Genomic DNA, 23,727 nt, shown 5'->3' on the forward strand with positions numbered 1-23,727 from the left:
GGGGTTTAGGGGCACCGAACGTAATGCGCTGGAAAAACTGCATATAACTTTTGATCCCCCCCAAACTTACCTACTCAGTCTACTGTTGACTAGAAGCGTTACCGCTAACAATCATGCAACACAGATTTTGTAGGTTGTATCTACTATATACTGTATTCTTACAATAAAATAAGCTGGAAAAAATGTTATTAAGAAAATTACAAAGAAAATACATTTATAGAACTGTACATATTTATTGAAAAATACCATGTGCAAGTGGACCCATGCAGTTCAAACCCTCATTGTTCAAGGACCAACTGTATTTCCAAGTTCACCCTCACATGGCATGTGCATGTAAGGCGGGGAGGCAGAGGCCGCCGGGTGGCTGAGGGCCACGAATGGTGGGCACCACAGTTGGCATCTCTGTGCCCTCTCCTCAGTTTTGCCCCTTGGGACCAACCAGCTCACTAACACCGGGAGGCCTGGAGCACGGGCAAAGCAGCGCTGGCTGCTGGACAGAGCTGGCCTTCCTTCCTTCTAGGGCACAGCAGGGGCCGTGAGATGAGGGCGTGATGCAGCCCTGGCTCAGGAGTGCCCTTGGCCCTACCCCCTGATTATGTGGCTTTTTAGAGTCGTGACTGGTAAGTCAGGATAGGCTGGGTACAGCCAGTGGCATTAGGTACATGCACATTGCTGTGCTGCCATCACCACCATCTACCCACAGACTCCTTTCATCTGGCAAAACTGAAACTCTGATCCCCTTAGTAGCTACTCCCTGTTCCTCTTACCCACTCCCAGCCCCTGGCATCCACCATTCTACCTACTTTCATTGTCCATGAACCTGACTGCTCTAGATCCCTCATATAGGTGGAATCATACAATCTTTGTCCTTTTGTGACAGGGTTATTTCACTGAGCATAATGTCCTCAAGGTTCATCCGTGTTGTAGCATATGTCAGAATTTCCTTCCTTTCCAAGGCTGGATAATATCCCATTGTGTGTGTGTGTATACCACATTTTTAAATCCCTTTATCTGTCTATTGGCATTGGGTTACTTCCACCTTTTGGCTCTTGTGAATAATGCTGCAATGAACATGGGTGTACAAATGTCTCTTTGAGACTCTGCTTCAACACCTTTGGGTATATTATCAGAAGTGGATTACTAGATCATGTGATAATCCTATTTTTATGACAAACTGCCATACTGTTTTTCATAGTGGCTGCACCATTTTTACATTCCCGCCAACCAGTGCACAAGGCTTTCAATTTCTGCCCATCTTCTGTTTTGTTTTTATAGTAGCCATTCTAATGGGCATGAAGTGGTATCTGCAGTTTGGGCTTAATTTCCTTAGTGATTCGTATCACTGAACATCTTTTCATGTGCTCATTGGCCATCTATCTGTCTTCTTTGGGAAGATGTCTATTCAGTTCCTTAGCCCATTTTTCAGTCAGGTGGTTTGCTGTTGTTGAGTTTTAGAGGGCTTCTTTTCTTGACTCATGGGCCTGAGATGCCATTCATTTTTTTTCACTCTATATTCTCTATTTTTTTAAAAAAAAACTATATATACACTCTCTATTCTTCAGATTGGAAGTGTTCTATTAACCTGTCCTCAAGTGCACTCACTTTATCCTCTGTCATCTCCCCTCTCCTACTAGGGCCGTGGTCGGCAAACTGCGGCTCGCGAGCCACATGCGGCTCTTTGGCCCCTTGAGTGTGGCTCTTCCACAAAATACCACGGCCTGGGCGAGTCTATTTTGAAGAAGTGGCGTTAGAAGAAGTTTTAAAAATGTGGCTCTCCAAAGAAATTTCAATCGTTGTACTGTTGATATTTGGCTCTGTTGACTAATGAGTTTGCCGACCAGCAAGTTTCTAGTTATATTATTCTATTTTTCAGTTCCACGGTTTCCACTTGGTTCTTCTGTATAACTCCCATGTCTTTGCTGAGATTTTCTTTCAATTTATGCAAATTTGTTTCAAGAGGTTTTGTGGTGTTTGTGGAAGCATTGTTACGATGGCTGCTTTAAACCCCCTTGGCAGATGATCCCAACCTCTGGTTCATCTCAGTGTTGCTGTCAGTTGGTTCTTTCCACATTCCAGTTGTGATTTTTCTGGTTATTATTATGACGGGTGATTTTTATTGTATCCTGGACATGTTGGCTATTATGTTAGAGACTCTGAGTTCTTTCTTTCTTTTTTTAACAAACAGTTGCCCTTCCTAGGTTTAGCATGCAGGTCCAGGCCTACTTTTGTGGGCTGAGGTTCCAATGACAATTTAATTTGTCACTTGTTTCCGCTTCTGCCCAGCAGAGGGGTTTCCCCAGGCCAGGTACTAGTGTCACAAGTCCCACGAGGTGACTTGTGGGTGATGGATGTATCCCTCTACCTTGATGGGGTTTCACAATCACGTATGTTTATACATACGTCAAAACTTATCAAATAGTACACGTTCCATATGTGCAGTTTACTGCATGTCACTTATGCCTCAACAATGCTGTTTAAAAACAGCACGGCCAGAGTGGCTCAGTGGTTGAGCGTTGACCTATGAACCAGGAGGTTTTGGTTCAATTTCCGGTCAGGCACATGCCCAGGTTGTGGGCTCGATCCCCAGTAGGGGGCATGCGGGAGGCAGCTGATCAATGAGTCTCTCTCATCATGGATGTTTCTATCTCCCTCTCCCTCTCCCTTCCTCTTTGAAATCAACAAAAATAAATAAATAAAACAACATAAGACTGATCCCTATTTGCTAGCCATCTAAATTCCAGTTTCTATAAGATGGGGAAACTAATACCTACCTCATAATTTTGGTGTGAAGATTAAAGAGATGAAATGAGATGACATTTTCCTTTGATTCAGTGAAAGGCAGTGGAGTCACGCTGCCTCCCTCTCTCTCCTACATCTCTCTCCTACACCCACATCCAATCCTCGGGCACCTCCCTGGGTCATTCACAGAGTGGGTACAGGCCTGGCCATGTCCTGATAGTTGTTGAAGTGGGATGATGGGTACGTGGGAAGTCAGTATACTATTCTCTCCACCTTTGTATATGTTGGCATTTTCCATAATTAGAATTAAAACAACAACAACAGTGGCTCCCCATTTCACTGAGGGGAACATCAACGCTGTACACTCTGCACTTGGTCCTGCATGGTTCCCTCACCCTCTCCTCTCTGTCCTCCTCTCCTTCTACTCACCTCACTCACTGCTCCAGCCCCACTGGCCTCCTGCTGTTCCTAGAATGAGCCAGACTCTTCCTGCCTCAGGGCATTTGCTGCAGCTGTTCCCTTGCCTGAAGTCCTGCTTTCTCCATGGCTTGAACCTGCTCAAATCTAGACCTTTTAGTGAGTCCATTCTGACTATTCCATTTTAAATTGTTGCCACCTCCACCTGTCACTCCCCACACCCCCTTTCCTGCTGTCTGTCACCATAGCAGTTATCATCTGACATGCTGCATAATAATTTATTCATTGCTGTCTTCCACGCCCCCCCAACCCCCCCGCCCCCCCCGCCCGCCCTGGGCTGAATGAAAGCTCCATGAAGACAGGAATTCCTGCCTGATGTTCAGGTGCATCCTCAGCAGGTTCTCGATGAATGAACGAGCCACATATCAATATCCTAGCCCCGTGGTTGGCAAACTGTGGCTCGCGAGCCACATGCGGCTCTTTGGCCCCTTGAGTGTGGCTCTTCCACAAAATACCACGGCCTGGGCGAGTCTATTTTGAAGAAAGTGGCGTTAGAAGAAGTTTAAGTTTAAAAAATGTGGCTCTCAAAAGAAATTTCAATCGTTGTACTGTTGATATTTGGCTCTGTTGACTAATGAGTTTGCCGACCACTGTCCTGGTGGAATGCCTGGTAGGGAGTGAGCACGATGGGATGCATCATTATCTAAAAATACATCGTGGAGTCATTTGGTAAATATACGTTAATTGTTCGGTCAGCACCTTCCGTCAGACCTTTTTTTGTTAATTTGTGGGAAGCAGTAAGAGAAGGATACCCACAGTCCTTGGAGGTAGGCAGATCGGCTTTGAATCCTGGCTGGGCCACTTGTCAGCTGTGTGACTTGGCCAAGTTGCCTAGCCTCTCGGCGCCTTGTGTACTGACAGTACTTGCTGGACGTGCCCTGCAGTCCAGGGCTGGGTTGGAGGTCCACCACTCATCCTCCTTGTCCTTTCTGCAAGGAGGACAGGACCACCTCCAGGGCGTCCCAGGTGCTGTGCCTTCTGGGACCTGCTGGCAGGGTGAGCAAGGGATGGTCAAGTGCACTGCTCAGGAGGATCGGGCAGTGACGACGCTGAGATCACAAAAGGGGAGGTGACTCAGTCCTGGACCAGCCTGCGGTCCCCTCTCCAATCCTCCCATCCCCCCAAGCCTGAGGTTATAAACAAGTGACTCAGAGGAATGATGGGAGAATACCCCATAACAGTTCACACCGGTGTCCTGGGGGCTAAATTTAACCCACAGCTGCAGCCTCTGGCACTTTGGAAACAAGTTAATCTTGGTGGCTGAGGCTGTTGTGTGTGTGTGTGTGTGTGTGTGTGTGTGTGTGTGTGTGTGAAGGGGGGTGGGGTGGTCAAGAGTCCAGAGCAGTGTGGGCATAGGGACTGGCTGTCCTGGGCCTCTACCCTGATCCTTTAGGCTGTCACAGGGTGCAGGGGCCCTAAGGCCAGGCAGGCTCAGGCCAAGCCTAGAATGGACCAAGACCAGTGAGCATAGACAGTGAACGTCTTTTTGAACCCTAGAATCCAGAATGTCACTCCCTCAGAATGTTAAAAACCTGGGGGTTTGAACACCTAGAATAGTCGAATCCTAGGAAATTAATTTTCTAGCATGTCTGACACCTAACAGTGTTAATACCCTGTGACTGTGTCCTCCTAGGAATACAGAACCTCAGTGCTTCTGAACCTCAGCAGAACTGAGCTGAGGCCCTCCTACTCTAACTCCTCCACCTCCTCATAGGGTAGGAAGGGAAACTGAGGCTCAACAGAGAGATCTGACCTGCTCCCGCCTCCACAGAAAAGTGGCCACCCATGCAGGAGGCAGCCAGTCGGTGATTCTCTCTCATCGTTGATGTTTTTATCTCTCCCTCTTTCTTCCTCTCTGAGATCAATAAAAATATGTAGTTTGCCCTAGAAGGTTTGGTTCAGTGGATAGAGTGTCAGCCTGCGGACTGAAGGGTCCCAGGTTCAATTCCGGTCAAGGGCATATGCCCGGGTTGTGGGCTCGATCCCCAGTAGGGGGGTGTGCAGGAGGCAGTCGATGTTTCTCTCTTATCACTGGTGTTTCTATCTCTCTCCCCTCTCCTTTCCTCTCTGAAATCAATATATATATATAGTTTGTTTTTTTCTCCTAAAAAGTGGCCATCTTGTTTACCTAAGACACCTTCTTGCTTTCTTGCACAGTTGAAGGAGCGTCTCAGAGCTGGGGCAGACCTGGGAGAAGATCTTCCCCTTTTAAAGGGGGGTGCAACAAGGTCCCCAACGACTGAATGCCATGCTCAAGTTCTCTGAGCACAAACCCAAGCACACTGTATCCAGAGGTGGCTGGAGCGGGATATACTCCAGAGAGGAAAGAGAGGCACCTGATGGAAAGACCCAGAAGGCATGAAGGGAGACCCAAGGTGGGACTCCAATACCCGCCCCTCCCTGATGGAAGGGGCAGAGCTTGGGTCATCCCCTCCCCCAAGGGGCACTGCCCAACCTAGGAATGCGATCAAGGCCATGCTGTGCTCCATTTAGAAATGAGGCCATGAGGCCCTCCTCTTTCCAGGAGGGCCCAGAAACCCCACTCCCCGTCCCATGAGTCCGCGGGGCTGAGTCAAGGCTGCTGGGAAAGGGCCTCTGCCCAGCTGTCCCCTCTGCGTCATGTGCAGGAGGCCAGGCAGCTCGCCTTACAGGGCCAGGCCCACCTCTATATATAGCCCACCAGGACAGCTGCGCAGACTGAGCACCGCCCAGCAGGAGAGCAGGGACTACGGAGAGGAGGCCCCCCGGCACCCCTGGTCCCCCGCACCCTAGGCCGCTCACCATGGCGCTGGGCCTGGAGCAGGCGGAGGAGCAGCGGCTGTACCAGCAGACGCTCCTGCAGGACGGGCTCAAGGACATGCTAGACCACGGCAAGTTCCTGGACTGTGTGGTGCGGGTGGGCGAGCGCGAGTTCCCGTGCCACCGCCTGGTGCTGGCCGCCTGCAGCCCCTACTTCCGGGCGCGCTTCCTGGCCGAGCCGGAGCCGGCGGCGGGCGAGCTGCGCCTGGAGGACGTGGCCCCGGACGTGGTGGCCCAGGTGCTGCACTACCTGTACACGTCGGAGATCTCGCTGGACGAGGCGAGCGTGCAGGACCTGTTCGCGGCGGCGCACCGCTTCCAGATCCCGTCCATCTTCACCATCTGCGTGTCCTTCCTGCAGAAGCGCCTGTGCCTCTCCAACTGCCTGGCCGTCTTCCGCCTCGGGCTCCTGCTGGACTGCGCGCGCCTGGCCGTGGCCGCCCGCGACTTCATCTGCGCGCGCTTCTCGCTCGTGGCGCGCGACGCCGACTTCCTCGGGCTCTCGGCCGACGAGCTCATCGCCATCATCTCCAGCGACGACCTCAACGTGGAGAAGGAGGAGGCGGTGTTCGAGGCGGTGATGCAGTGGGCGGCCGGCGGCGGCGGCGACGCCGAGGCCAAGGCCGAGCGCCAGCGCGCGCTGCCCACCGTGTTCGAGAGCGTGCGCTGCCGCCTGCTGCCGCGCGCCTTCCTGGAGAGCCGCGTGGAGCGCCACCCTCTCGTGCGCGCCCAGCCCGAGCTGCTGCGGAAGGTGCAGATGGTCAAGGACGCGCACGAGGGCCGCCTCACCGTGCTGCGCAAGAAGAAGAAGGAGAAGGGGAAGGAGGCGGCCGGGCCCAAGGCGGCTGACAAGGGCACCGGCGACGCCAAGGCAGAGGGGGAGGAGGAGGACGACGAGCGCGTCCTACCTGGCATCCTCAACGACACGCTGCGCTTTGGCATGTTCCTGCAGGACCTCATCTTTATGATCAGCGAGGAGGGCGCCGTGGCCTATGACCCGGCGGCCAATGAGTGTTACTGCGCCTCCCTCTCCACGCAGATCCCCAAGAACCACGCCAGCCTGGTGACGAAGGAGAACCAGGTCTTCGTGGCCGGGGGCCTGTTCTACAATGAGGACAACAAAGAGGACCCCATGAGCTCTTACTTTTTGCAGGTGCCTTGCCAGCCCTGGGAGGGGGCGGGGTGGCCAGTGCTGGGGACTGGGGTCAGCCTTGGGGCCCAGGAGAGACCTGTGTCTACTTGTTGGTGAATGTCCTCGGTCTACGGTGAGCTGTAGACCAGGGAGGTTCACTGACAGCCACTTGCCTGAAAGCTGAAGGCAGTGATAGACAGGGGACAGTGGCTCCATAACTTCGGTGTCTCAGCTTCAGGGGGATGTTAGCCCCAGGATAGTCCGATATGTTGGAGGCCTTGGCCCTGCACAAGGGTTGGGGGGTCAGGCCCAGTGAGAAGGAGGAGCAAGGTCAGTGTAGGGGTTCTGGGCAGGGCCTTTGCCTGAGTCGGGGACTGGAGTGTGGAACAGTGTGTCCCAGACAAAGGGATCATCCTGCCTAGTCCTCCCATTATACAGATGAGGAAACTGAGGCACAGGAAGGACCAGTAGAGTGGGGTGCCCAGTCCAAGTTGTAGTGGGACTGTGGGATCTCAGAGGGCAGAAATGGCTTCCTGGTGGCAGGCCCTGTAGGTGTGGGCCTTGCCACTTGGGTGGAATCTGGAGACCTGAAGGGGAGGGCGGTGGAGAATGAGCCTCGTGAGTGGTGGGCACAGGTGGGCACATGTTCATTCCCTCTGGGCTTCCATTCATAAGTGAGGGTATTATTCCTCCTGCTTGGTAAGGTCATTTGAAGGTTAAATGGCAGGTATAAAGTGTTCATCAGTACAGGGCTCAGTCTTCAGAAAACTTTTCAAAAAGGTGAGCCACTGGTGTTGTTATTATAAGACTGTCCAGGTGGACAGGAGACAGACTCGCACCGTAGGCTTTAAGGGGTGAGTGGCAGAGCTGGCTGTGAGTGGGTTTCCTGGGCCATGGGATGAGGTGGAGAACAGGGGACAGGGAGGTGTACAGGGGAAGGGCCCGGCCCCGGGGAAAGCTGCCCCATCCTGGTGCTATAACGGCGATCTTCCGTCATCTGCCTGTTCAGGAATGGGGTGGAGGTAGGTCAGCTTCCTCACCCAGAAAGGAGGAGGGGCACTGCCTCCAGGAACCACCTCCACCTGCGCTGGCCCTACCTGGAGTCTTGGACTCCTCGGTGACCTGGGTGGTCTGATGGGGCTGAGCTGGGCTGGGGCTGGGACTGGGGGCGTGGGGGCGGAAGCTGACTGGACCCCCGGTCCGCAGTTTGACCACCTGGACTCGGAGTGGCTGGGGATGCCGCCGCTGCCCTCGCCGCGCTGCCTCTTCGGCCTGGGAGAGGCTCTCAACGCCATCTACGTGGTCGGCGGCCGGGAGCTCAAGGAGCGGGAGAGCAGCCTGGATTCGGTGCTGTGCTACGACCGGCTGTGAGCGCGGGCAGGGGCGGCCGCCGGGGCGGGGGTGAGGATGCGGGCGGGGCCTGGCGCCAGGGGCGGACCGTGGGGTGTGGCCAGGAACCCGACCGAGACCTGAGACCCGGTTAGGTAGGGGCGAGGCGGGATGGTTGGCAGGTGAGATGGAAGCAAGGAAACGAAGGTCTGGGGAGTTCTGGTAATGTATCGGGTGCACCCCCTATACGTGTTGGGTGGGTGGGTGGGTGCAGAGACAGAGACTGAATGTGTTTACCCTCTCCCCTCCCCTCCAGGTCGTTCAAATGGGGAGAATCGGACCCGCTGCCCTATGCGGTGTACGGCCACGCCGTGCTCTCCCATATGGACCTTGTCTACGTCATTGGCGGCAAAGGCAGCGACAGGTGAGGCTGCGGCCTGGAGCGGGTGCAGCAGAGGGCTGCGGGTGTCCTGGCTGCCTGGGGAGGGACTGGACCAAGAGGGGGGAGGTGCCCTGCTCCCGCTTCCTGGCCCTCACTCACTGCCTCAACCCCACAGGAAGTGCCTGAACAAGATGTGCGTCTATGACCCTAAGAAGTTCGAGTGGAAGGAGCTGGCTCCCATGCAGACGGCCCGGTCACTCTTCGGGGCCGCCGTCCATGACGGCCGCATTTTTGTGGCCGCCGGGGTCACCGACACAGGGCTGACCAGTTCCGTGGAGGTGTACAGCATCACAGACAACAAGTACGCCGCTTGCCTCCTCTCTTTCCCCCTTCCCGGGCAGGGCAACCAGGGACCGAGGGCCTCCCTGGAACCCCCTGGCTGTGTGGCTTTGGGCCCATGCCAGTCCTCTCTGAGTCAGCCCCGGAGAGCAGCATAGCTCCTGGATTGGGTCTTCACAGTTGAGCTTGGACATCAGCACAGAAATAGTCCCTCTCCCCTGATCAGTAGTGAGGTGGGCTTCCCCCACAAGGTGGGGCGAGGGTGATGGCCAGCCTGGTCGGCAGGAGAGAGCTCCCAGGAGTGGGGTAGGAGATGCCGGGTTCCTCATTCAGAGACTCACACCAGGCACTGGCCTGGTACCAGGGATGCAGGGGAGACCAAGCCACCCTGCCCTGGGAGGTCAGGAAGAAGACAGCTGTGATGGGAGAAGGATGCCCAGGCCAGGGACAGTTGGTGCCGAGGCAGTTAGGAGAAAAAGGCTGGCCGTTTGGAGGAATTGCTCAGGTTGGATGGAGTGTGGCGAGGGAGGAACTGGGGCTGCAGAGGCGGCCAGCAGGGCTGAGGAACTTTATCCCAAAGGCGATGAAATGCCCCCGAGGGGTTTTGAGCTCACGTCTGTGTTTTACTAAGATGCTTCATGCAGCTGATGTAGGGGCGGGGTGTGAAGCGAGTCACACCAGCAGAATGCGTGAGCTGGGCCTGGATTCCCAAGCCCTGGGTAGTCGGGGACCTGAGAGCTGTTTTGGAGGGTGGGGATGAAGACTCCTTAAGAGTAAGTGGACTGTGGGAGAAGGGGTCAGGGCAGGAGTCCAAGGGGGTCAGGGGGCTTAATGGCCACTGAGCTAGCAAGTGGGAGCAAGTGGGAGTGGGAGTGAAGAAGGGACACTGGGGAGGTCCATAGTGGATCCTGGGGGGCAGGTTGGGTAGCATGTCAAAGGGACAGTGAAGGGAAGTATTGGGGGGGGGGTAATTGAATGGGAAAGGAAGTGAATACCAGAGGGAAGGGGAAGGGGAACAGGGTTGGCACACTCTGAGGCCTGGGCAGGGGCACCAGGTGGGCATTCTTGAGAAGGTCCAGAACAGGAGGTTGTGTTGAGAGCCTGGGACCCTGGGGTTCAGATTTCAGAGGGGTGCGACTGAGGCTGTGGGCGCTGGGGCGGGACCGTCACTCGGTTTGCTGAGGCCTCCGGGTGTTGCACCTCCTCCCCCTCCCTCCCCCCAGGTGGGCGCCCTTTGAGGCCTTCCCGCAGGAGCGCAGCTCGCTCAGCCTGGTCAGCCTGGCGGGCACCCTCTATGCCATCGGTGGCTTTGCCACTCTGGAGACTGAGTCCGGGGAGCTGGTCCCCACAGAGCTCAATGACATCTGGAGGTGAGCCTGGCCCCGGGGAGGTGAGGGGCATCATGAGCAAGGCTGACGGCTCACAGCATCGTGGCCGGGCACCGAGGCACCTGGCAGGCTCTTTGGGGGAAGAGCTGATCCCTCTTCTGAGAGCCCTGGTGGGAAGGGACAGTAGACCCCGTTCAGCCCCGGTTCTCTCCAGTTTGGTTGGGAAAGTCTGGGTGTGCACACATGACACCATGCCCCACCGTGGGGCCCAAGCTTAGGGCACAGACCCATGGAAACAGGTCCCAAAGTAGAGGGGCCCTTTCCTCTCCCCTCCCTCCTGGAGGCTCTAGGGGGAGAGCTGGGGCCAGGATTGAGATTTGCCCGAGCCCAGTTTCACAGAGCCATTGCTTTCCATGGCTGGTCCTTCCTGGGGATGGAGGGGAGAGGCCTGGGCCACCTGGGGCACCTTCTGATCCGGCAGCCTCCAGGGGGCATTGCTGCTGGGAGAGTGGGAGTTGGGGGGACTTGGAGGGCTGAGGAGGGAAATTCTACATCTCGAGGGAAGATGTAGACCTTCTTGGAGGAAGGTGCCCTTCCTGGAATGTGGGGTGGATGTTCTCTGGGGGTGAGTCTTGTGGGAACCTTTCCCAGAACATGGGAAACCTCTAGGAGTGGACCATTCTCCAGGGCTGGGGTAGGGTGGGGTGGGGACTCCTCAGGGGTGGGCCTAGGGCACCCAGCCACCCCTTCCTGCTGGGTCTCCCTCTGAACTCGGCTGACCAAGCTCCTTGTCCCTGCCCCGCCTGCAGATACAATGAGGACGAGAAGAAGTGGGAGGGTGTCTTGCGGGAGTTGGCCTATGCCACCGGGGCCACCTTCCTACCGGTGCGACTCAACGTGCTGCGCCTGACCAAGATGTGACCAGCCCGGAGGGCCTGAACGAAGCACCGTCCCATCCTGTGGCCCGCACGGGCCGGGCCTCCTGGGGGCTCCAGGGATGAGGCTGGGAGAGGCCAGAGCCCACCTGGACCGGTGATAATGGCCGAGTGGCTGCTTCAGCCGGGGAAGGTAATAGCTGCCCAGTCCTAGCCTTGGGGCAGGGACGAGGAATTTTAGGCCTCTCTGGTGTCTCTGTATCCCCCTGTTCTTGAGCCAGAACCTCAGGGTCATATCCCAGGCTACATCCCGGGCCTGTCCCAGCCAGGCTGTGTGCCAGCAAATTCCCCGCAGGACCCAGTGCTGGCTGCCAGATGGGAACGGTCCCCACCGAGCGCTCCCTGCAGCACAGATAGGTCTCCTTCTGTGAGAAGAATAAAGTGCCTTCTGAGCGGGCAGCTCAGGGTCCGGAAGCCGGGGCTCCAAGAGTTAGTGACCGGCTAGTTTGAAGGTTTGGGGCTTTAATGCTCAGATTTGGGGTTACCCGGGTTGGTGGTCTCTGCCCTCCATGTGGGTGTCTCCTCCACACTGCGTGTGCCAAGACCTTGATCCTCTCCCCGAGGCCCAGAACTCCCTGCTCCTCACCTTGCGTGGACAAGGAGCCAGAAGACTGCTGGGGGGAAGGGAGGGACCAGCCAAACTGTGATAGAAAAGTCCTTTATTCTCTTGGTCAGGCCCCATCTGGCCTGGCCTGGCCTGGGCCCAGGAATGGCTGAGCCGAGCCGTCCCTCCCCCCCTCCCGCCTACTCCGACTTCAACTTGTCCTGATTCTGCTCCTCCTCTAGCGCCAGGGTTCGCTCTCGCTCCTTCACCAGCTGAACACCACAGTAGGTGACAAACAGGATGGCCAGTGTGGTCTGGGGAAACCCTGTGGAGGGAAGAGGTCCTGGATGACGCTCCTCAGTCATGCCCCTCCCACTCGACCCGCCCTGGGGAATTGCGGTGAGGTGGGGGCATTGCAAAAGGTCACGGTCCTCGAGGGTGCTGCCGGGCACGTTCTGTATCCACCCCCCTCTTGTCCCTCACCTGAGAGTATCAGGCGCCGGGCGACCAGCTCTGTGAACTCCAGGCTGTTCAGGCTTACAAGGTTGTACATGATGATAGCCCAGAAGTTCATGGCCCCAAAGATGCCCCGGACCCTGCGAGACATCTGCTCCGACATAGAGGCCTGCACGGCGCAGGAAAGCATTGTCAGTGTGGCAAGAGGCCCAGAGGGAAGAGGTCATGGTCAGTCAGAGGCCTTCCTACATGGCCACGGAGGCCCTGGGATATGCCCGGGTCTGAGAGTCCCAGGCCAGGTCTCTCTCATTGTTAAAGATGGGCAAACTGAGGTCTGGAGAGAGGGCAGGGCCTGACCAACATAGCCAGCCTGGGGGTTCCACACCACATAGAAGGCAGGGAGGGCCAGATACCCCCAGGGGAGCCATTGTCCTGACAACCAGGAGGGTGGTGGTGAGAAAGTTCTGGACTGGGGACCAAGGGTGGCTGGGAGCCTTGAGAGAGCAGCGGTGCCCAGCCAGCCCCTCCCTGCTCACCTCCATGTGTGCCAAGGGCTCCCTCTCTGCCAGCTTCTGCACCCAGAGCTCAAAGTTGAGGCCAAAGCAGTTTAGGAGTGACCACAGGTAGACAATGTCACAAGGCCCAAGCCACAGCGTGGTGACGGCAAACGTGGCCACGGAGGCCGCCAGCTCGGGGATCACCTCAGAGTGCTCCCCGCCGATGTGGTCGTACACGTACCTGTGGGAAGAGGCGGGTAGGAGACGGGCAAAGGGTACCCAGCAGGGACAGCCTTCCTCGATGCACAGTCAGCATTCCTGACCTCAGGTGGCTTCTCTCCGTGGACCCAACTTCGGAAGGTGGAGGGCTCAGCCCGGGACTCCAGATCTCCTCCAGCTATGCTCACTCAGTCCCCGGGTGGCCGCATCCAAACCCAAGGCTCTGAACACTGCCTATGCTGAGGAGCCCCAAACCTGCGTCTTTAGCCCAGTCTCCCTCCGAACTCCTCTATCCCACCGTTACCAGACTCCTCACTTGAAGGGCAGGTTCCCCGATCCCTGCCCAAACCCACTGCATCCCCATCTCAGTTCATGACACTACCGTCCACTCCGTGGTAGGCCGGGAGCCTTCGTGCCTTCCTGCATACTCAGTTCCCACCTCCACCCACATCCGCGCCTACAGATGGGCTCCACTCAGCCCGGGCCACTGCTCACCACCTCCACTACCACCATCCTAGTCCAGGCCATCTCCTCCCACAGAGATGAAGGCCCGTCGCTAGGTCATCTCCCTGCTTCTGCCTTGGCCCCCTACCCTCACAGCAGCTAGCGGCATCATTTGAGAGTGTGGCTTGGATCACATCACTCCCACAATCAAACCTTTGCCCCCATTACAATGAGAATAAATGCAGCTTCCTTGCTGCGGCTAGACGATCCCAGGTCCTCTGGATTCTGCCCACCTTCTCACCGCATCACCACCATTCTTGCCCTCGGGAACTCTGCTCAGGCCTCGATGGCCTTCCTGTCCCTCAGACACAGCGAAGTCCCTGCCTCAAGGCCTTTGCACCCGTTGCTCCCCTATCGCGAATTATCTTCCCCACATTCCCTGATCTCTCAAATCTCAGTTCACATATCATCGCACAGAGGTCTGCCCAGATCCTGTGGCCAGCCTCTATCCCACTATGCTGTGTGCATTTTTCCATAATGCCTACCACTCCCTAAAATTGTTTATGTGTGTGTTTACCCGTTTGTGGTCTGTTTCACCCCACTAGACTGTAAGCTCCATGAGCTTGGGGTCTTTGCCATGCTCACTGCTGTATCCCCAGTGCCTAGAACAGTGCCTGGCACGTAGTAGGTGCTTAATAAATATTTGTTAAATAAATTCAGTAGACAGCCCATTGAGTAACATCCTTGACCTCTTCATTTCCAGTGGTTTCTTTTCCAGTCCACCTCAGCCACCCACTCCCATGGCCACACCCCAACTTTGTCACCACTTGAAATTTCACTAATTCCCATTCTTCCCCCAGTCCCTCCTGGCCTGGCCTCCCAGCTCTGTTCTCCAATCTCATTGGCACCCACCCTTCCTCATCTTCCTTAACAGGCTTATATTCAGTGAGTCATCATTATAAATAACCTAAAACCCCTTATTCCTCACCTCTTTCTTCTTCTCACCCACCTGGGAGGGCCCAGTCACCCACTTTCTCCTCACCAGCACCCAAGAAGCTAAGCGCTGATGGGGGAAATCTCACACCTTCACACATCAGAGTCCATAAATCCACTGTCTCCAACCTCACCTGGGCTCTCAATGCCAAGTTTTCTCTAGTCGGCTTCTCCCACGCTCTGCAGTGGATATGCCACCCTTATCTCCCCTTGTCAAGGGGAGTGGGTGTGGGGGGATCTAGGCAGGAGGGTGGAAGACACACAGATGCCACCTCCCTCCATGCCCCCAACCCTGCCTCTCTCAGCTGATGACCTCACCTCCTACTTCATGGAGAAAACCAGAGCCTTCAGGTGGAACCCCTCACCTTCTACATGAACCTGCTATCCTTCGGCAGCACGATGGCTTCCTGTAACCTGAAGCCAGGCCTCTGCTGGTCCCATCTCCTTCTCCCTCCTCAGGGTCCTCACTCCACCCATCAGTCCTCTATCCTGCATCACCAACTCCTTCCTCTCTATGCAGTACTCCCTCCAGCACCCAAGCATGTTCCACTATTTCTTGTCTTTAAAACCCCCACATCTCCGCCAGCCACTCCTCTGTCTCCCCCTGTAGTGCCAGGCTTCTTCCCGGAGAGGTCCACACATGAATTCCCCTGTAGTTCCTCAGTTTTTTTCTCACGCCTCACCTGCCCCGGCCTCTCCCGTGAAAGGCTGAATCAGGACAGTGAGGGAGATGATCCATGCCCCCAACACTAACGCTCAGTGTCTAGCTTCCGTGACCCCAGCAGCACCTGGCCCAGTTGCGCCCACCATACCTGGATGGTCTTCTCTGAGTTCCAGGATGTCACCTGGCCTTGGCTTTCCTCCTGTTCCAGTGACCACTCCTTTCAGTCTTTTCCACCTGCTCTTACTTCTCCCCCAACCAGAGTTCTTCCCGGCCCAATCTCGGCTACCCCTTCTTTACTCTTCTCACTCTATTCTCTCTCCTTGGGACACCCCAGGCCGAAAGACCACCCACACCCATAATGCTCAGAGTTCCATCCATCCTCCAGGCTTCTCTGAACCACCTCCCTGAACTTCCACAGATGAATCTCCCAGAATCCAACCAGACATTTCTCCATTGGAACCCTTTCTGGAAACCACACCTCCATCCTCCCAGGCTGTAGATACGAGTCTGGGAATCATCTCCCTCACTGTCCTGATATCTGCAAATGATGGCCAAGTCCTGCCCAGGCTTCCTGTTGTGTGTCTCTACTCGGACTGTTTCTCTCACCTCCAGGGCCCCACCCCACAACAAACCTCTATGCCTTTGACCTAGACTTCTCCCACGATCTCCTCCCTGTCCTCCTTGCTTCCTCTGGGCCAGGGGTGATCTTTCCAAACATGGGCCAATCTCTGCACTGCCTGCTCAAACCCCTGGCACGACGACTGTGACCATCTCCCCACCCCACCCCGACTCACTTGCAAAGCCAGTCATTGATGCCACGGTCAAAGTGCCTGTGGGAGGAGGGCAGCTGGGTGTGAATCACGTCAGGGAAGGGGCTCAGGAAAGGCAGGGAACCCAAGGGCGTGTCCCCAGATGCCCGATGCCCACACTCACGTTTCCGCAAAGATGTAGAGTGCTGTGATGCACTTGGGAGGCTGGGGCGGGTCCAAGTGGTCGAGACGCGCCACCGTGTTGACTATGCCGAACAGGACAGCGGCCTTCACCCAGTCATACACCAGGTTTGAGTAGGCGAGGGCAGCTGGGGACAGCATGTTGTCACGGCCTGACGGGTGTTGCACCTGTCTTCCCACCCCAGACACCCAAATCTAGGGAGACTCACTGAGTCTGGTTTTCTGCTTCTGACAATCTCCAGGTCCGGGAGAAGGTCCTGCTGCCCAGATCGCTCTATGGGCACCCCGCTCCCCACCGCCTGGATCCTGGCCACCCCAGGGAGACCCCATCCCATTGTGGAGATCAGCCCGAGGCCCCAGGGAGGTGGAAAGGGCTCTGTCCCATACCAGTCTGGCTTCACAGGACAAAGAGGACAAGTCCCACACATGTCAAGGAATGAGTTCCTGCTCCCACACCCTCAGATAGGTGCTGTGCCCTTAGGGTGTCAGCTTCCCCAGCGGTGACCCCATAGGAATATAGGTCTATCTTTCTGGGGTGCTGGCCCAGACCCCATCCCTGTTCTGGGTCCCCCGCGCACCCACCGAGGGCGCTGTCCGGCAGGCGGCTGGCGAACTTGAGGTCACTGGGGATGGTGAGGATGTAGAAGAAGTGGAAGAAGATGTCCACGGCTATGATGGCCGCCACGCTGAGGCCCGCCTGGGCCCGGATGTGCCACAGCTCACCCTCGCGCCTCACCGGTTCCACCTGGCTCACCTGGGGGATGTCAGGATGTGAATGGGAGTCACTGACGTCCTGGGGATCTGAGGGTGAGGGAGGCTTGCCTCCATCCTGGCAGCCTGGCCCGAGGGTGAAAACACCCGAGGAGGGTTCGCAGCTTGCTAGGGGAGACCCAGTCCTGTCTTGGGAACCCCATTTGAGTAGGAGGAGAGTCCTGTCTGGGAGGAGACACATCTCCATCTTGTGATCCTTGGGGGGACGTAGAGGGGATGTGGCCCAGTCCTGGGGTCTGAGGAAGGCCGTCATGCCTGAGGAGGGGGCACAGCCCGCCCTGGGAGTCCTCTCAGAGACGGGAGCCCCTGCATGAAGAGGGACAGTCAGCCCAGCTCTGAGAGCCACAGGGTGCCCCTCACCTGGGCATGGAAGCGATCAAAGGTCATGATGGGCCCGAAGAAGAAGAAAGGCAGGTAGAAGTTGTACTTGAGCAGGTCCGCCAGGGAGTAGCGGCGATCCGGGTGGGCACAGCTCTCTAGCGCAAAGCTGGTGCACCGCAGCACCGTGAAGCCGCTGCCCCCCTGGAACAGCACCTCTTGAAGATCAAAAGTGCCCGTTACAAACCCGTTCTGGATGGGAGAGAGCAGGCCGCCAGCTCACCAGGTGCCCCTGGTCTCTGGGAAGCCCACCCAGCTTCCCCAGGGGCCCAGCCTGGTCCTGTCCCTTCCTCTCTCCAGACCCAGTCAACGTTGGCCATTCAGGGCCAATTCGTGGTAAGGGCTGGGGCAGAGCAGAGGATGAGCTGGACACGTCCGTCCCTGCTTTGGTGGAGGGGACCACCTTGTAGGCAAGGCATCCTCCATGGTAAAAGGCTGGGAGACAGCTGGGAAAGTGAAGGAAAGGCTTGGGGAGGTTGGGAGGGAAGGGCTTTGGATGGGGTGAGTGAGGTTTGAGGTCCTATCCCTGCCCCCTCTGCCCCTGCCCCTCCCTGTTGCACACCTGCCAGGAGATTAGGGGGTCCAGCTTGAAGGAGGCTAGGCTGGCCATGCCGAGGCCCAGACAGAGCCAGGGCTGACCCAGGAGTGAGGCCACATAGTGGCCGACACAGTGGCCAAGCAGCAGCAACAGGTACCAAGGGCCCATCGTGCCCACCACGGCCAGGGCTCCGTACACAGCATACATCCAGGCGCGGAGCTGTGGGCAGGGGGGAGGGGGAGGGAAGGCTTCGTTTACCTGTCCATACGCATGGAGGTGGGACCCCGGCATGGCTCCCCACACCCCCTGTCGCTGAGGAGGAGCTGGTGGGGGAGGCTGGGGTGGCTCAGGCCCTGCTCACCTGCGGAGCCACCATGGTGCAGAGTTTAGCAAACAGCACATGTCCGGAGAGGGTGAAGAGGATGACATTGCGGAAGGAGCTGAACCACATCACCCACTCGAAGTCAGCCACGTCCTGGGTGGGCCCGGGCAGGTTAAGGTGGGGCGGGGGCAGGATGGGCTGGCACTCCGGCTGCTCAGAGTCCCAGCACGTCCCAGCCCCCAGGTTCTTCTTACGCGTGAGAGCAGAGCCATGGCTGGGAGCCCTGCCTTCCCCTCTGAGGGAAGCACCAGGCAGGGAGACAGAGAGGCGTGAGGGGCACCCTGTGGGCTGCTCCGCCCCTCAAAGCTCACCCTCTCCCCGGCCCGTTGCCTGACGTGAAACCGTTATTGCATGCTGCTGGAGGCCCCTGCTAGGCATGTCTCCATTTACTTCCTGAATGAGCAGGGTCTGGGCAGGAGGGGCCAGTGGAGAAAGGGAAGGTGCTGGAGCTCACATGAGAGACCCTCCCCATTGTGAGCCCCCTGAACATATGGAGAAGGGGAGCATCAGGACCGGTTTGGGGTCAGAGAGATGTGCCAGGGGCCAGGGACCCCAGTCAGGGACCTGGGGTGTGAAGGACCTACCATCTTCCGACCAATGTACTCCCAGCCGGGTCGCACAGACTCCCGGAAGGCCTTCCTTTGGGCCCCATCTGAGAACAGAGTGTGGCCTCAGCGGGAGGACCGCCCCGCCTCTCCCATGCCTGCCCTGCACGAGGCTGGCCCCCACCTTAGAAAGCCTGCGTCTCTCTCTGCCTGTTTCTCTCTGGGCCTCACTGTATGTCTGGGCCCAGGTCTCCCTAAGTGTCTGAGTGTCTCTCTCTCTCTGTGGCTCTGTGTCCAGGTCTCTGTCCGTGCTCCTGCGTCTGTGTCTCCCTGTCAGCATACCTGGCTCAGCCCAGTCCCAGGGCCCAGAGACTACTGGAGCCTCTGAGTTTCTGGCCTTGCTGGTTGGAACTCTGAGGCCCCAGAGAGAGAAGGGTCCCACTCCCCTGCCCAGAGGCCCAGCGGTTACCTTGTGAAGCCTCAAGGAGGCCTTGGCCAGCATAGGCCAGGGCCCCACTCAGCACCAGGGAGTACAGGCCCAGCTCCGCCGCCGGCAACGCTGTCTTGATGCCCATAGCCTGGATGTGGCTGGGGAGACAGAGGGGGCGAGGGCACCGCTGACCCCCAGTCCTGCCTAGCCCACCTTATGCTCCCCCACTGAGGTGGTGAGGACCCCACTCTTGAGACTGCCCCTCTTGCCTCCTGGGGGTCTCATCCCATCATTCTTCCCTCCCCCCATCCCCAACTCCTCCCAGGCCTCCCCCACCTCCAAGCTCCTGTCTTTCCCCTTGAAACTCTTGAAAGCACACTCTCCACCCTCAGCCTGCCTTCCTCAGCTTCATTTACTCCCATACCTTGCGGGGGGCTGGTCCCCACCCTCTGCTCATACTGCTCCTGCCCAGGCCTCAGGTGCCCTTCATGGGGAGCAGCCCTGTCTGCATCACCTCAATCCGTTTCTGGCCCTCCGGGTCCCCGCCCCCTTCAGTAAGCCTCCCTCAGTCCTGACAAAGCCCCACCCCTCCCTGTCCCCTTCTCTGACTTCCACACCCTCCTGAGCCGCCGTTACTTTCCCTGACCTCCCCAGGTCCAGCCCCAGCACCAAGCCTCCAGCCTCTCGCTGACCCCCACGCCCTCAGTCACCCCTTGAGCCCCAGCCTGCCCTGTCCCTGGTCCCTGCCTGTGTCCCTGGTCCCTGCTGTGTCTCTCAGTGTTCTGTGTAGTCAGGCCCTGGATGCTGGCTGGAGGCTGTGCTATTTGAAGAGTTGCCCTGGGGTAGCGGGAGTGGGGCCAGACGGGCACCAGGGAGGGCACTGGCCGCTGTCCAAGGTGCTGACCGTATCAGGCTCAGGGCGAGCCTAGCCACTCCCTTCTACCAGAGCCTGGTTTGCCCCCAGGAGCTCTGCTGGGCCATCTCTGGGACCTCAGCGAGCACCTATTCCTTCCCTATCTGGCTCCAGCCTGGCCCTGGACCTTCCCAAGGGCCCCGTGGGTGACAGACTCAGGGCCCAAATTAAAGGGGAGGTGGGGGGGACATGTATCGGCACCCTCTCGGGCTGGGCCGAGCCAAAAGGTAGCAGGCATGGCTCTGTCTCCCAACCCAGGTCCCCTCCCTCACCAGGTCTGATAACGGCTCTCCTAGGCCCCCAGTGTCAGCATTCTCCCTATTACACAGGTGGAGGGGCCGTGGAACAGAGAGGCGCGGGGACCTGTCAAGGTCGTACAACAAAATGGACAGGATCAGGGGTTCTCAGTGAGCCCCTCTGGGGTCACAGGTAAAAGGACCATTGCTGCCCCTTCCCAAACCGGGGGGTGCTGCTGCGCCCGACTTCTGCGCGGCCGGCCTGAGGGCTGAGCCGCCTCCTCATCGGCCGGCGGGGGTAGGGAGGCCCCAAGGATCAGGTTAATGGAGCAGGAGCTTGAAACCGGAGCACGGTGAAGAGCCCGCGAAATAGCTTTGTCAGCTGCCTCCCACTCGCCACTTTCCAATTTTAGCTCCCCGTGGCTGGTGCCGGTGTCCCGAGTGAGGCCTCTGAGCAGGGCCAGGGCTGGCCCCCGGCCTGGGACCTCTCCCAACAGACCCCCAGACCTGGGCCAGTTTGTGGACACAGGAGTCCCCCCTGTCGCCTGGTCCTGCCGGCTTCGAGCACACCTGGTGTAAGAGCCCATGTTGGGACCTGAGGTCTAAGATGAGGAGCCTGGGGAGGGCTCTGAAGGTCTCAAGGATCCCAGAGTAGCTGCATCCCCGGCTGGCACTGACCTTGAGGAGGCTGTGAGGGGCCCTGGCACACTGCCCACCTCGGGGCTCCGGGGTCCTGCGTCCAAGCGTTTGTCCGTCCGACCAGCTGGGCTCTGGGGCCACGGTGGGGTCCGTCCAGCCCTGGGGTCCCCACCCCCTCGAGGCCGTGAGCGGTGAGTGGTGACAGCAGGAGCAGGGGGAGGAGGAGGGCAGGGAGGAGGTGGCCTGCCTGGAGCGGAGCTGAGCGGAGTGGAGCCGAGCCGAGCGCTGCAGAGCGGCTGGCCACAGGGAGCCGCAGGGAGGATCTCAGTGGGGGTGGGGGTGAGGGTGGGGGTGGGGGTGGGGGTGGGGGTGGAGTGGAAGGGGTGGCCAGTGTCTCAGAAAGGGACACCTGGGCCTCATTTTAACCTGCCTCCTTGGCGCATAGAGTCTGTGCCTCCTGTCACTGCTAGCCAGAACTCCCCTCTTCCAGGTGTCCCTTGCTGGTCTCTCCAGGCCTGTGATCCCTGCGGCTACCACACACACACACACACACACACACACACACACACACACACACACACACACACACACAACTTGCATGATCAGCTCCAAGAACTCCAGCCTGCACCTTTACAAGGGAACTCCCATGGGCTGACCCAGGGCAGACCACCTAGCCCTGCCCTAGGCCATTCCATCAATTCCATCGTGCAGAGAGTCCCCAACCAACTGGGGCTCCTCTGGGGGAGGTGAGGAGGGGGCAGGGCCTCACTCTGGGAAGGCGCAGCCAAGTCCGCAGCCCAGCCTATCGGATGGGGCCACCCTGAGAGGACAGGAACCTCTGATAGTCCCCCTTTAAAACAGGGGCCTCAGAGTCTATGGGGGACTCTTCATGCAGGTGTGTGGGGGCCAGAAGTTGCTGTGTGACTATAATCACAGGACAGGCCCTGGTGCCACTGCCGATCCCAACTCTGGCCACAGGCTCAGGTGCAACTGGGAAGCAGGGCCTGCTCGCCTACCCCCAGCAGGGGCACTTCCAGGGCCTGAGCAAGGCCTGGGAAGGAGAGAGAGACCCATACCCTCCCAACAGTGCTTCTAGGCAGTGAGCTTCCTCCCAAGCATGCAGGCATGCTGGCCCAGAGGCCAAAGCTTGGAGACCCCCCACACACACACTCCCCACAGTGGCTAGACCTGCATCACTGGTCCCTGACCCTGAGAAGTGTGAGGGGCGATTACTGCACAGTGTGGGGGCTGGGTGAGGGCTGCCGTCGGGATCCTGGGCACTAGAGGGGCCAGCATCAGGGAGGGGTGCCCGTGGGAGTTAGGGAGGGATTCCTGGCCTGGGGTGGGGGCCACCTGAGCAGAGTCCTGAGAGAGTCGAGGGTTGTTAGGAGTAAGTTCATCCCGGTAGCCAGGTCTGGTTCTAAGGCTGGGCATGGATCAACTCTTAATTTCACCAGCACCTGGAGGGAAGGTGTTACCCTTAGCCCCACTTGATGGGAAAGGAAACTGACGCACCAGGAGGTTACATGGTTGAGGCCCGTCCCCTGAGCTTCTTGAGCGGACGGCCCTGCAGGGGCCAGAACCCAGCTCCCACTCGCGCTTCTGGCGGAGGCCACCGTGGCCCTGGCCGGCCATCCTGCCTGTGCCCTCAGGAGGCTCGAAGACAACGGTCTTGCTGGTCTCTCCAGGCCTGTGATCCCTGCGGCCACCACACACACACACACACACACACACACACACACACACACACACACAACTTGCATGATCAGCTCCAAGAACTCCAGCCTGCACCTTTACAAGGGAACTCCCATGGGCCGACCCAGGGCAGACCACCTAGTCTTCCTAGTCTGAAGAAGCGGACAAGGTGGTTTGGCTCCACAGTTAAGAGCACAGGTCCAGCCAATTCACTTGAACCTGAGCTGCACCTCGCTGGTGTGACCCCTTCTCTGCGCCCCAGATCCTGCCCTGACCATGGTGCGTTCCTGAGGGGCTCGGCAACTCACTCCATGGCCAGGGCCTGGCTCACTAAATTGCTCATAAAGAGAAGCTGAAACCCTCTCACTGGAGAGGCCCAGAGAGGCAGGTCTCACACACACAGCAGATGTTCACCCGGGGACCCCCTCACAGCGGGGTCTCTAGGGAGCTCGGCATGGAGGGCTAGGGAGGCCCTTGGACCTGGGGCTGGATGGCCCAGCTGCACTCTGTGTGAGGGGTGGCGGGAGGCGAGAGTGGCTGGTGTGGCCAGTCCACAAAACGAGGGGCAGGAACCCAGCACAAGCGTAAGACCAGCACATGGACCTGGGGTCACAAATGGAAAGATGTGGTGGGCAGAGTTCCTTTTCATCTCTGCGGGGGTTTTCGTTGTTGTTGTTCAAAGTAAAAATGTGGGGAAAGCTCCCGTGTGTGTGTAAAATTGTTTTGTGTTGGTTGTGTGCGTGGTGTGTGTGTATGTTTTGTGTTGGTTGTGTGGGTGGTGTGTGTGTATGTTTTGTGTTGGTTATGTGTGTGGTGTGTGTGTGTGTGTTTTGTGTTGGTTGTGTGGGTGTGTGTGTGTGTGTTTTGCATTATGTGGAGAAGGGAAGGGCAGGCAGGGACTTCCTTGTGGGGTGGCGGTAGGCTGGCTGAGACGGGGAGACGGAGAGGCTGGTTCTAGACACTGGATGCGGGG

At 57.9% G+C, this 23,727-nt stretch overlaps 2 protein-coding genes across 2 annotated transcripts; one reads left to right on the top strand and one right to left on the bottom strand.

Moving 5' to 3' along the window:
- The first annotated feature begins 5,893 nt into the window (after positions 1–5,893).
- On the top strand, positions 5,894–14,349 carry KLHL40 (kelch like family member 40). Its single transcript, XM_008154593.3, has 6 exons — positions 5,894–7,168; positions 8,354–8,514; positions 8,793–8,900; positions 9,034–9,219; positions 10,421–10,567; positions 11,335–14,349. Exons 1-6 carry the CDS (start codon positions 5,999–6,001, stop codon positions 11,444–11,446), a joined length of 1,884 nt encoding a protein of 627 aa, XP_008152815.2. The 5' UTR covers positions 5,894–5,998; the 3' UTR covers positions 11,447–14,349.
- On the bottom strand, positions 12,191–19,416 carry HHATL (hedgehog acyltransferase like). The gene is made up of 11 exons (XM_008154586.3): positions 19,311–19,416; positions 18,881–18,948; positions 18,276–18,389; positions 17,939–18,133; positions 17,359–17,568; positions 16,810–16,981; positions 16,211–16,355; positions 16,072–16,107; positions 12,997–13,198; positions 12,488–12,629; positions 12,191–12,329 (listed from the first exon to the last, which is right to left on the bottom strand). Exons 1-11 carry the CDS (start codon positions 19,414–19,416, stop codon positions 12,205–12,207), a joined length of 1,515 nt encoding a protein of 504 aa, XP_008152808.2. The 3' UTR covers positions 12,191–12,204.
- Positions 19,417–23,727: the final 4,311 nt, after the last annotated feature.

This window comes from Eptesicus fuscus, chromosome 18 (genome assembly GCF_027574615.1).
Source record: "Eptesicus fuscus isolate TK198812 chromosome 18, DD_ASM_mEF_20220401, whole genome shotgun sequence".
In the NCBI taxonomy this organism is placed as follows: Eukaryota; Metazoa; Chordata; class Mammalia; order Chiroptera; family Vespertilionidae; genus Eptesicus; species Eptesicus fuscus.

Coding starts and splice junctions, on each gene's coding strand:
- KLHL40 (XM_008154593.3), top strand. CDS start 5,999: ATGGCGCTGGGCCTGGAGCAGGCGGAGGAGCAGCGGCTGTACCAGCAG. Junction 9,220..10,420: donor TACAGCATCACAGACAACAA/GTACGCCGCTTG, acceptor CCCTCCCCCCAG/GTGGGCGCCCTTTGAGGCCT. Junction 10,568..11,334: donor GAGCTCAATGACATCTGGAG/GTGAGCCTGGCC, acceptor CCCCGCCTGCAG/ATACAATGAGGACGAGAAGA.
- HHATL (XM_008154586.3), bottom strand. CDS start 19,416: ATGGGCATCAAGACAGCGTTGCCGGCGGCGGAGCTGGGCCTGTACTCC. Junction 18,949..19,310: donor CCTCCTTGAGGCTTCACAAG/GTAACCGCTGGG, acceptor CTCTGTTCTCAG/ATGGGGCCCAAAGGAAGGCC. Junction 12,330..12,487: donor CCGGCGCCTGATACTCTCAG/GTGAGGGACAAG, acceptor TTCCCTCCACAG/GGTTTCCCCAGACCACACTG.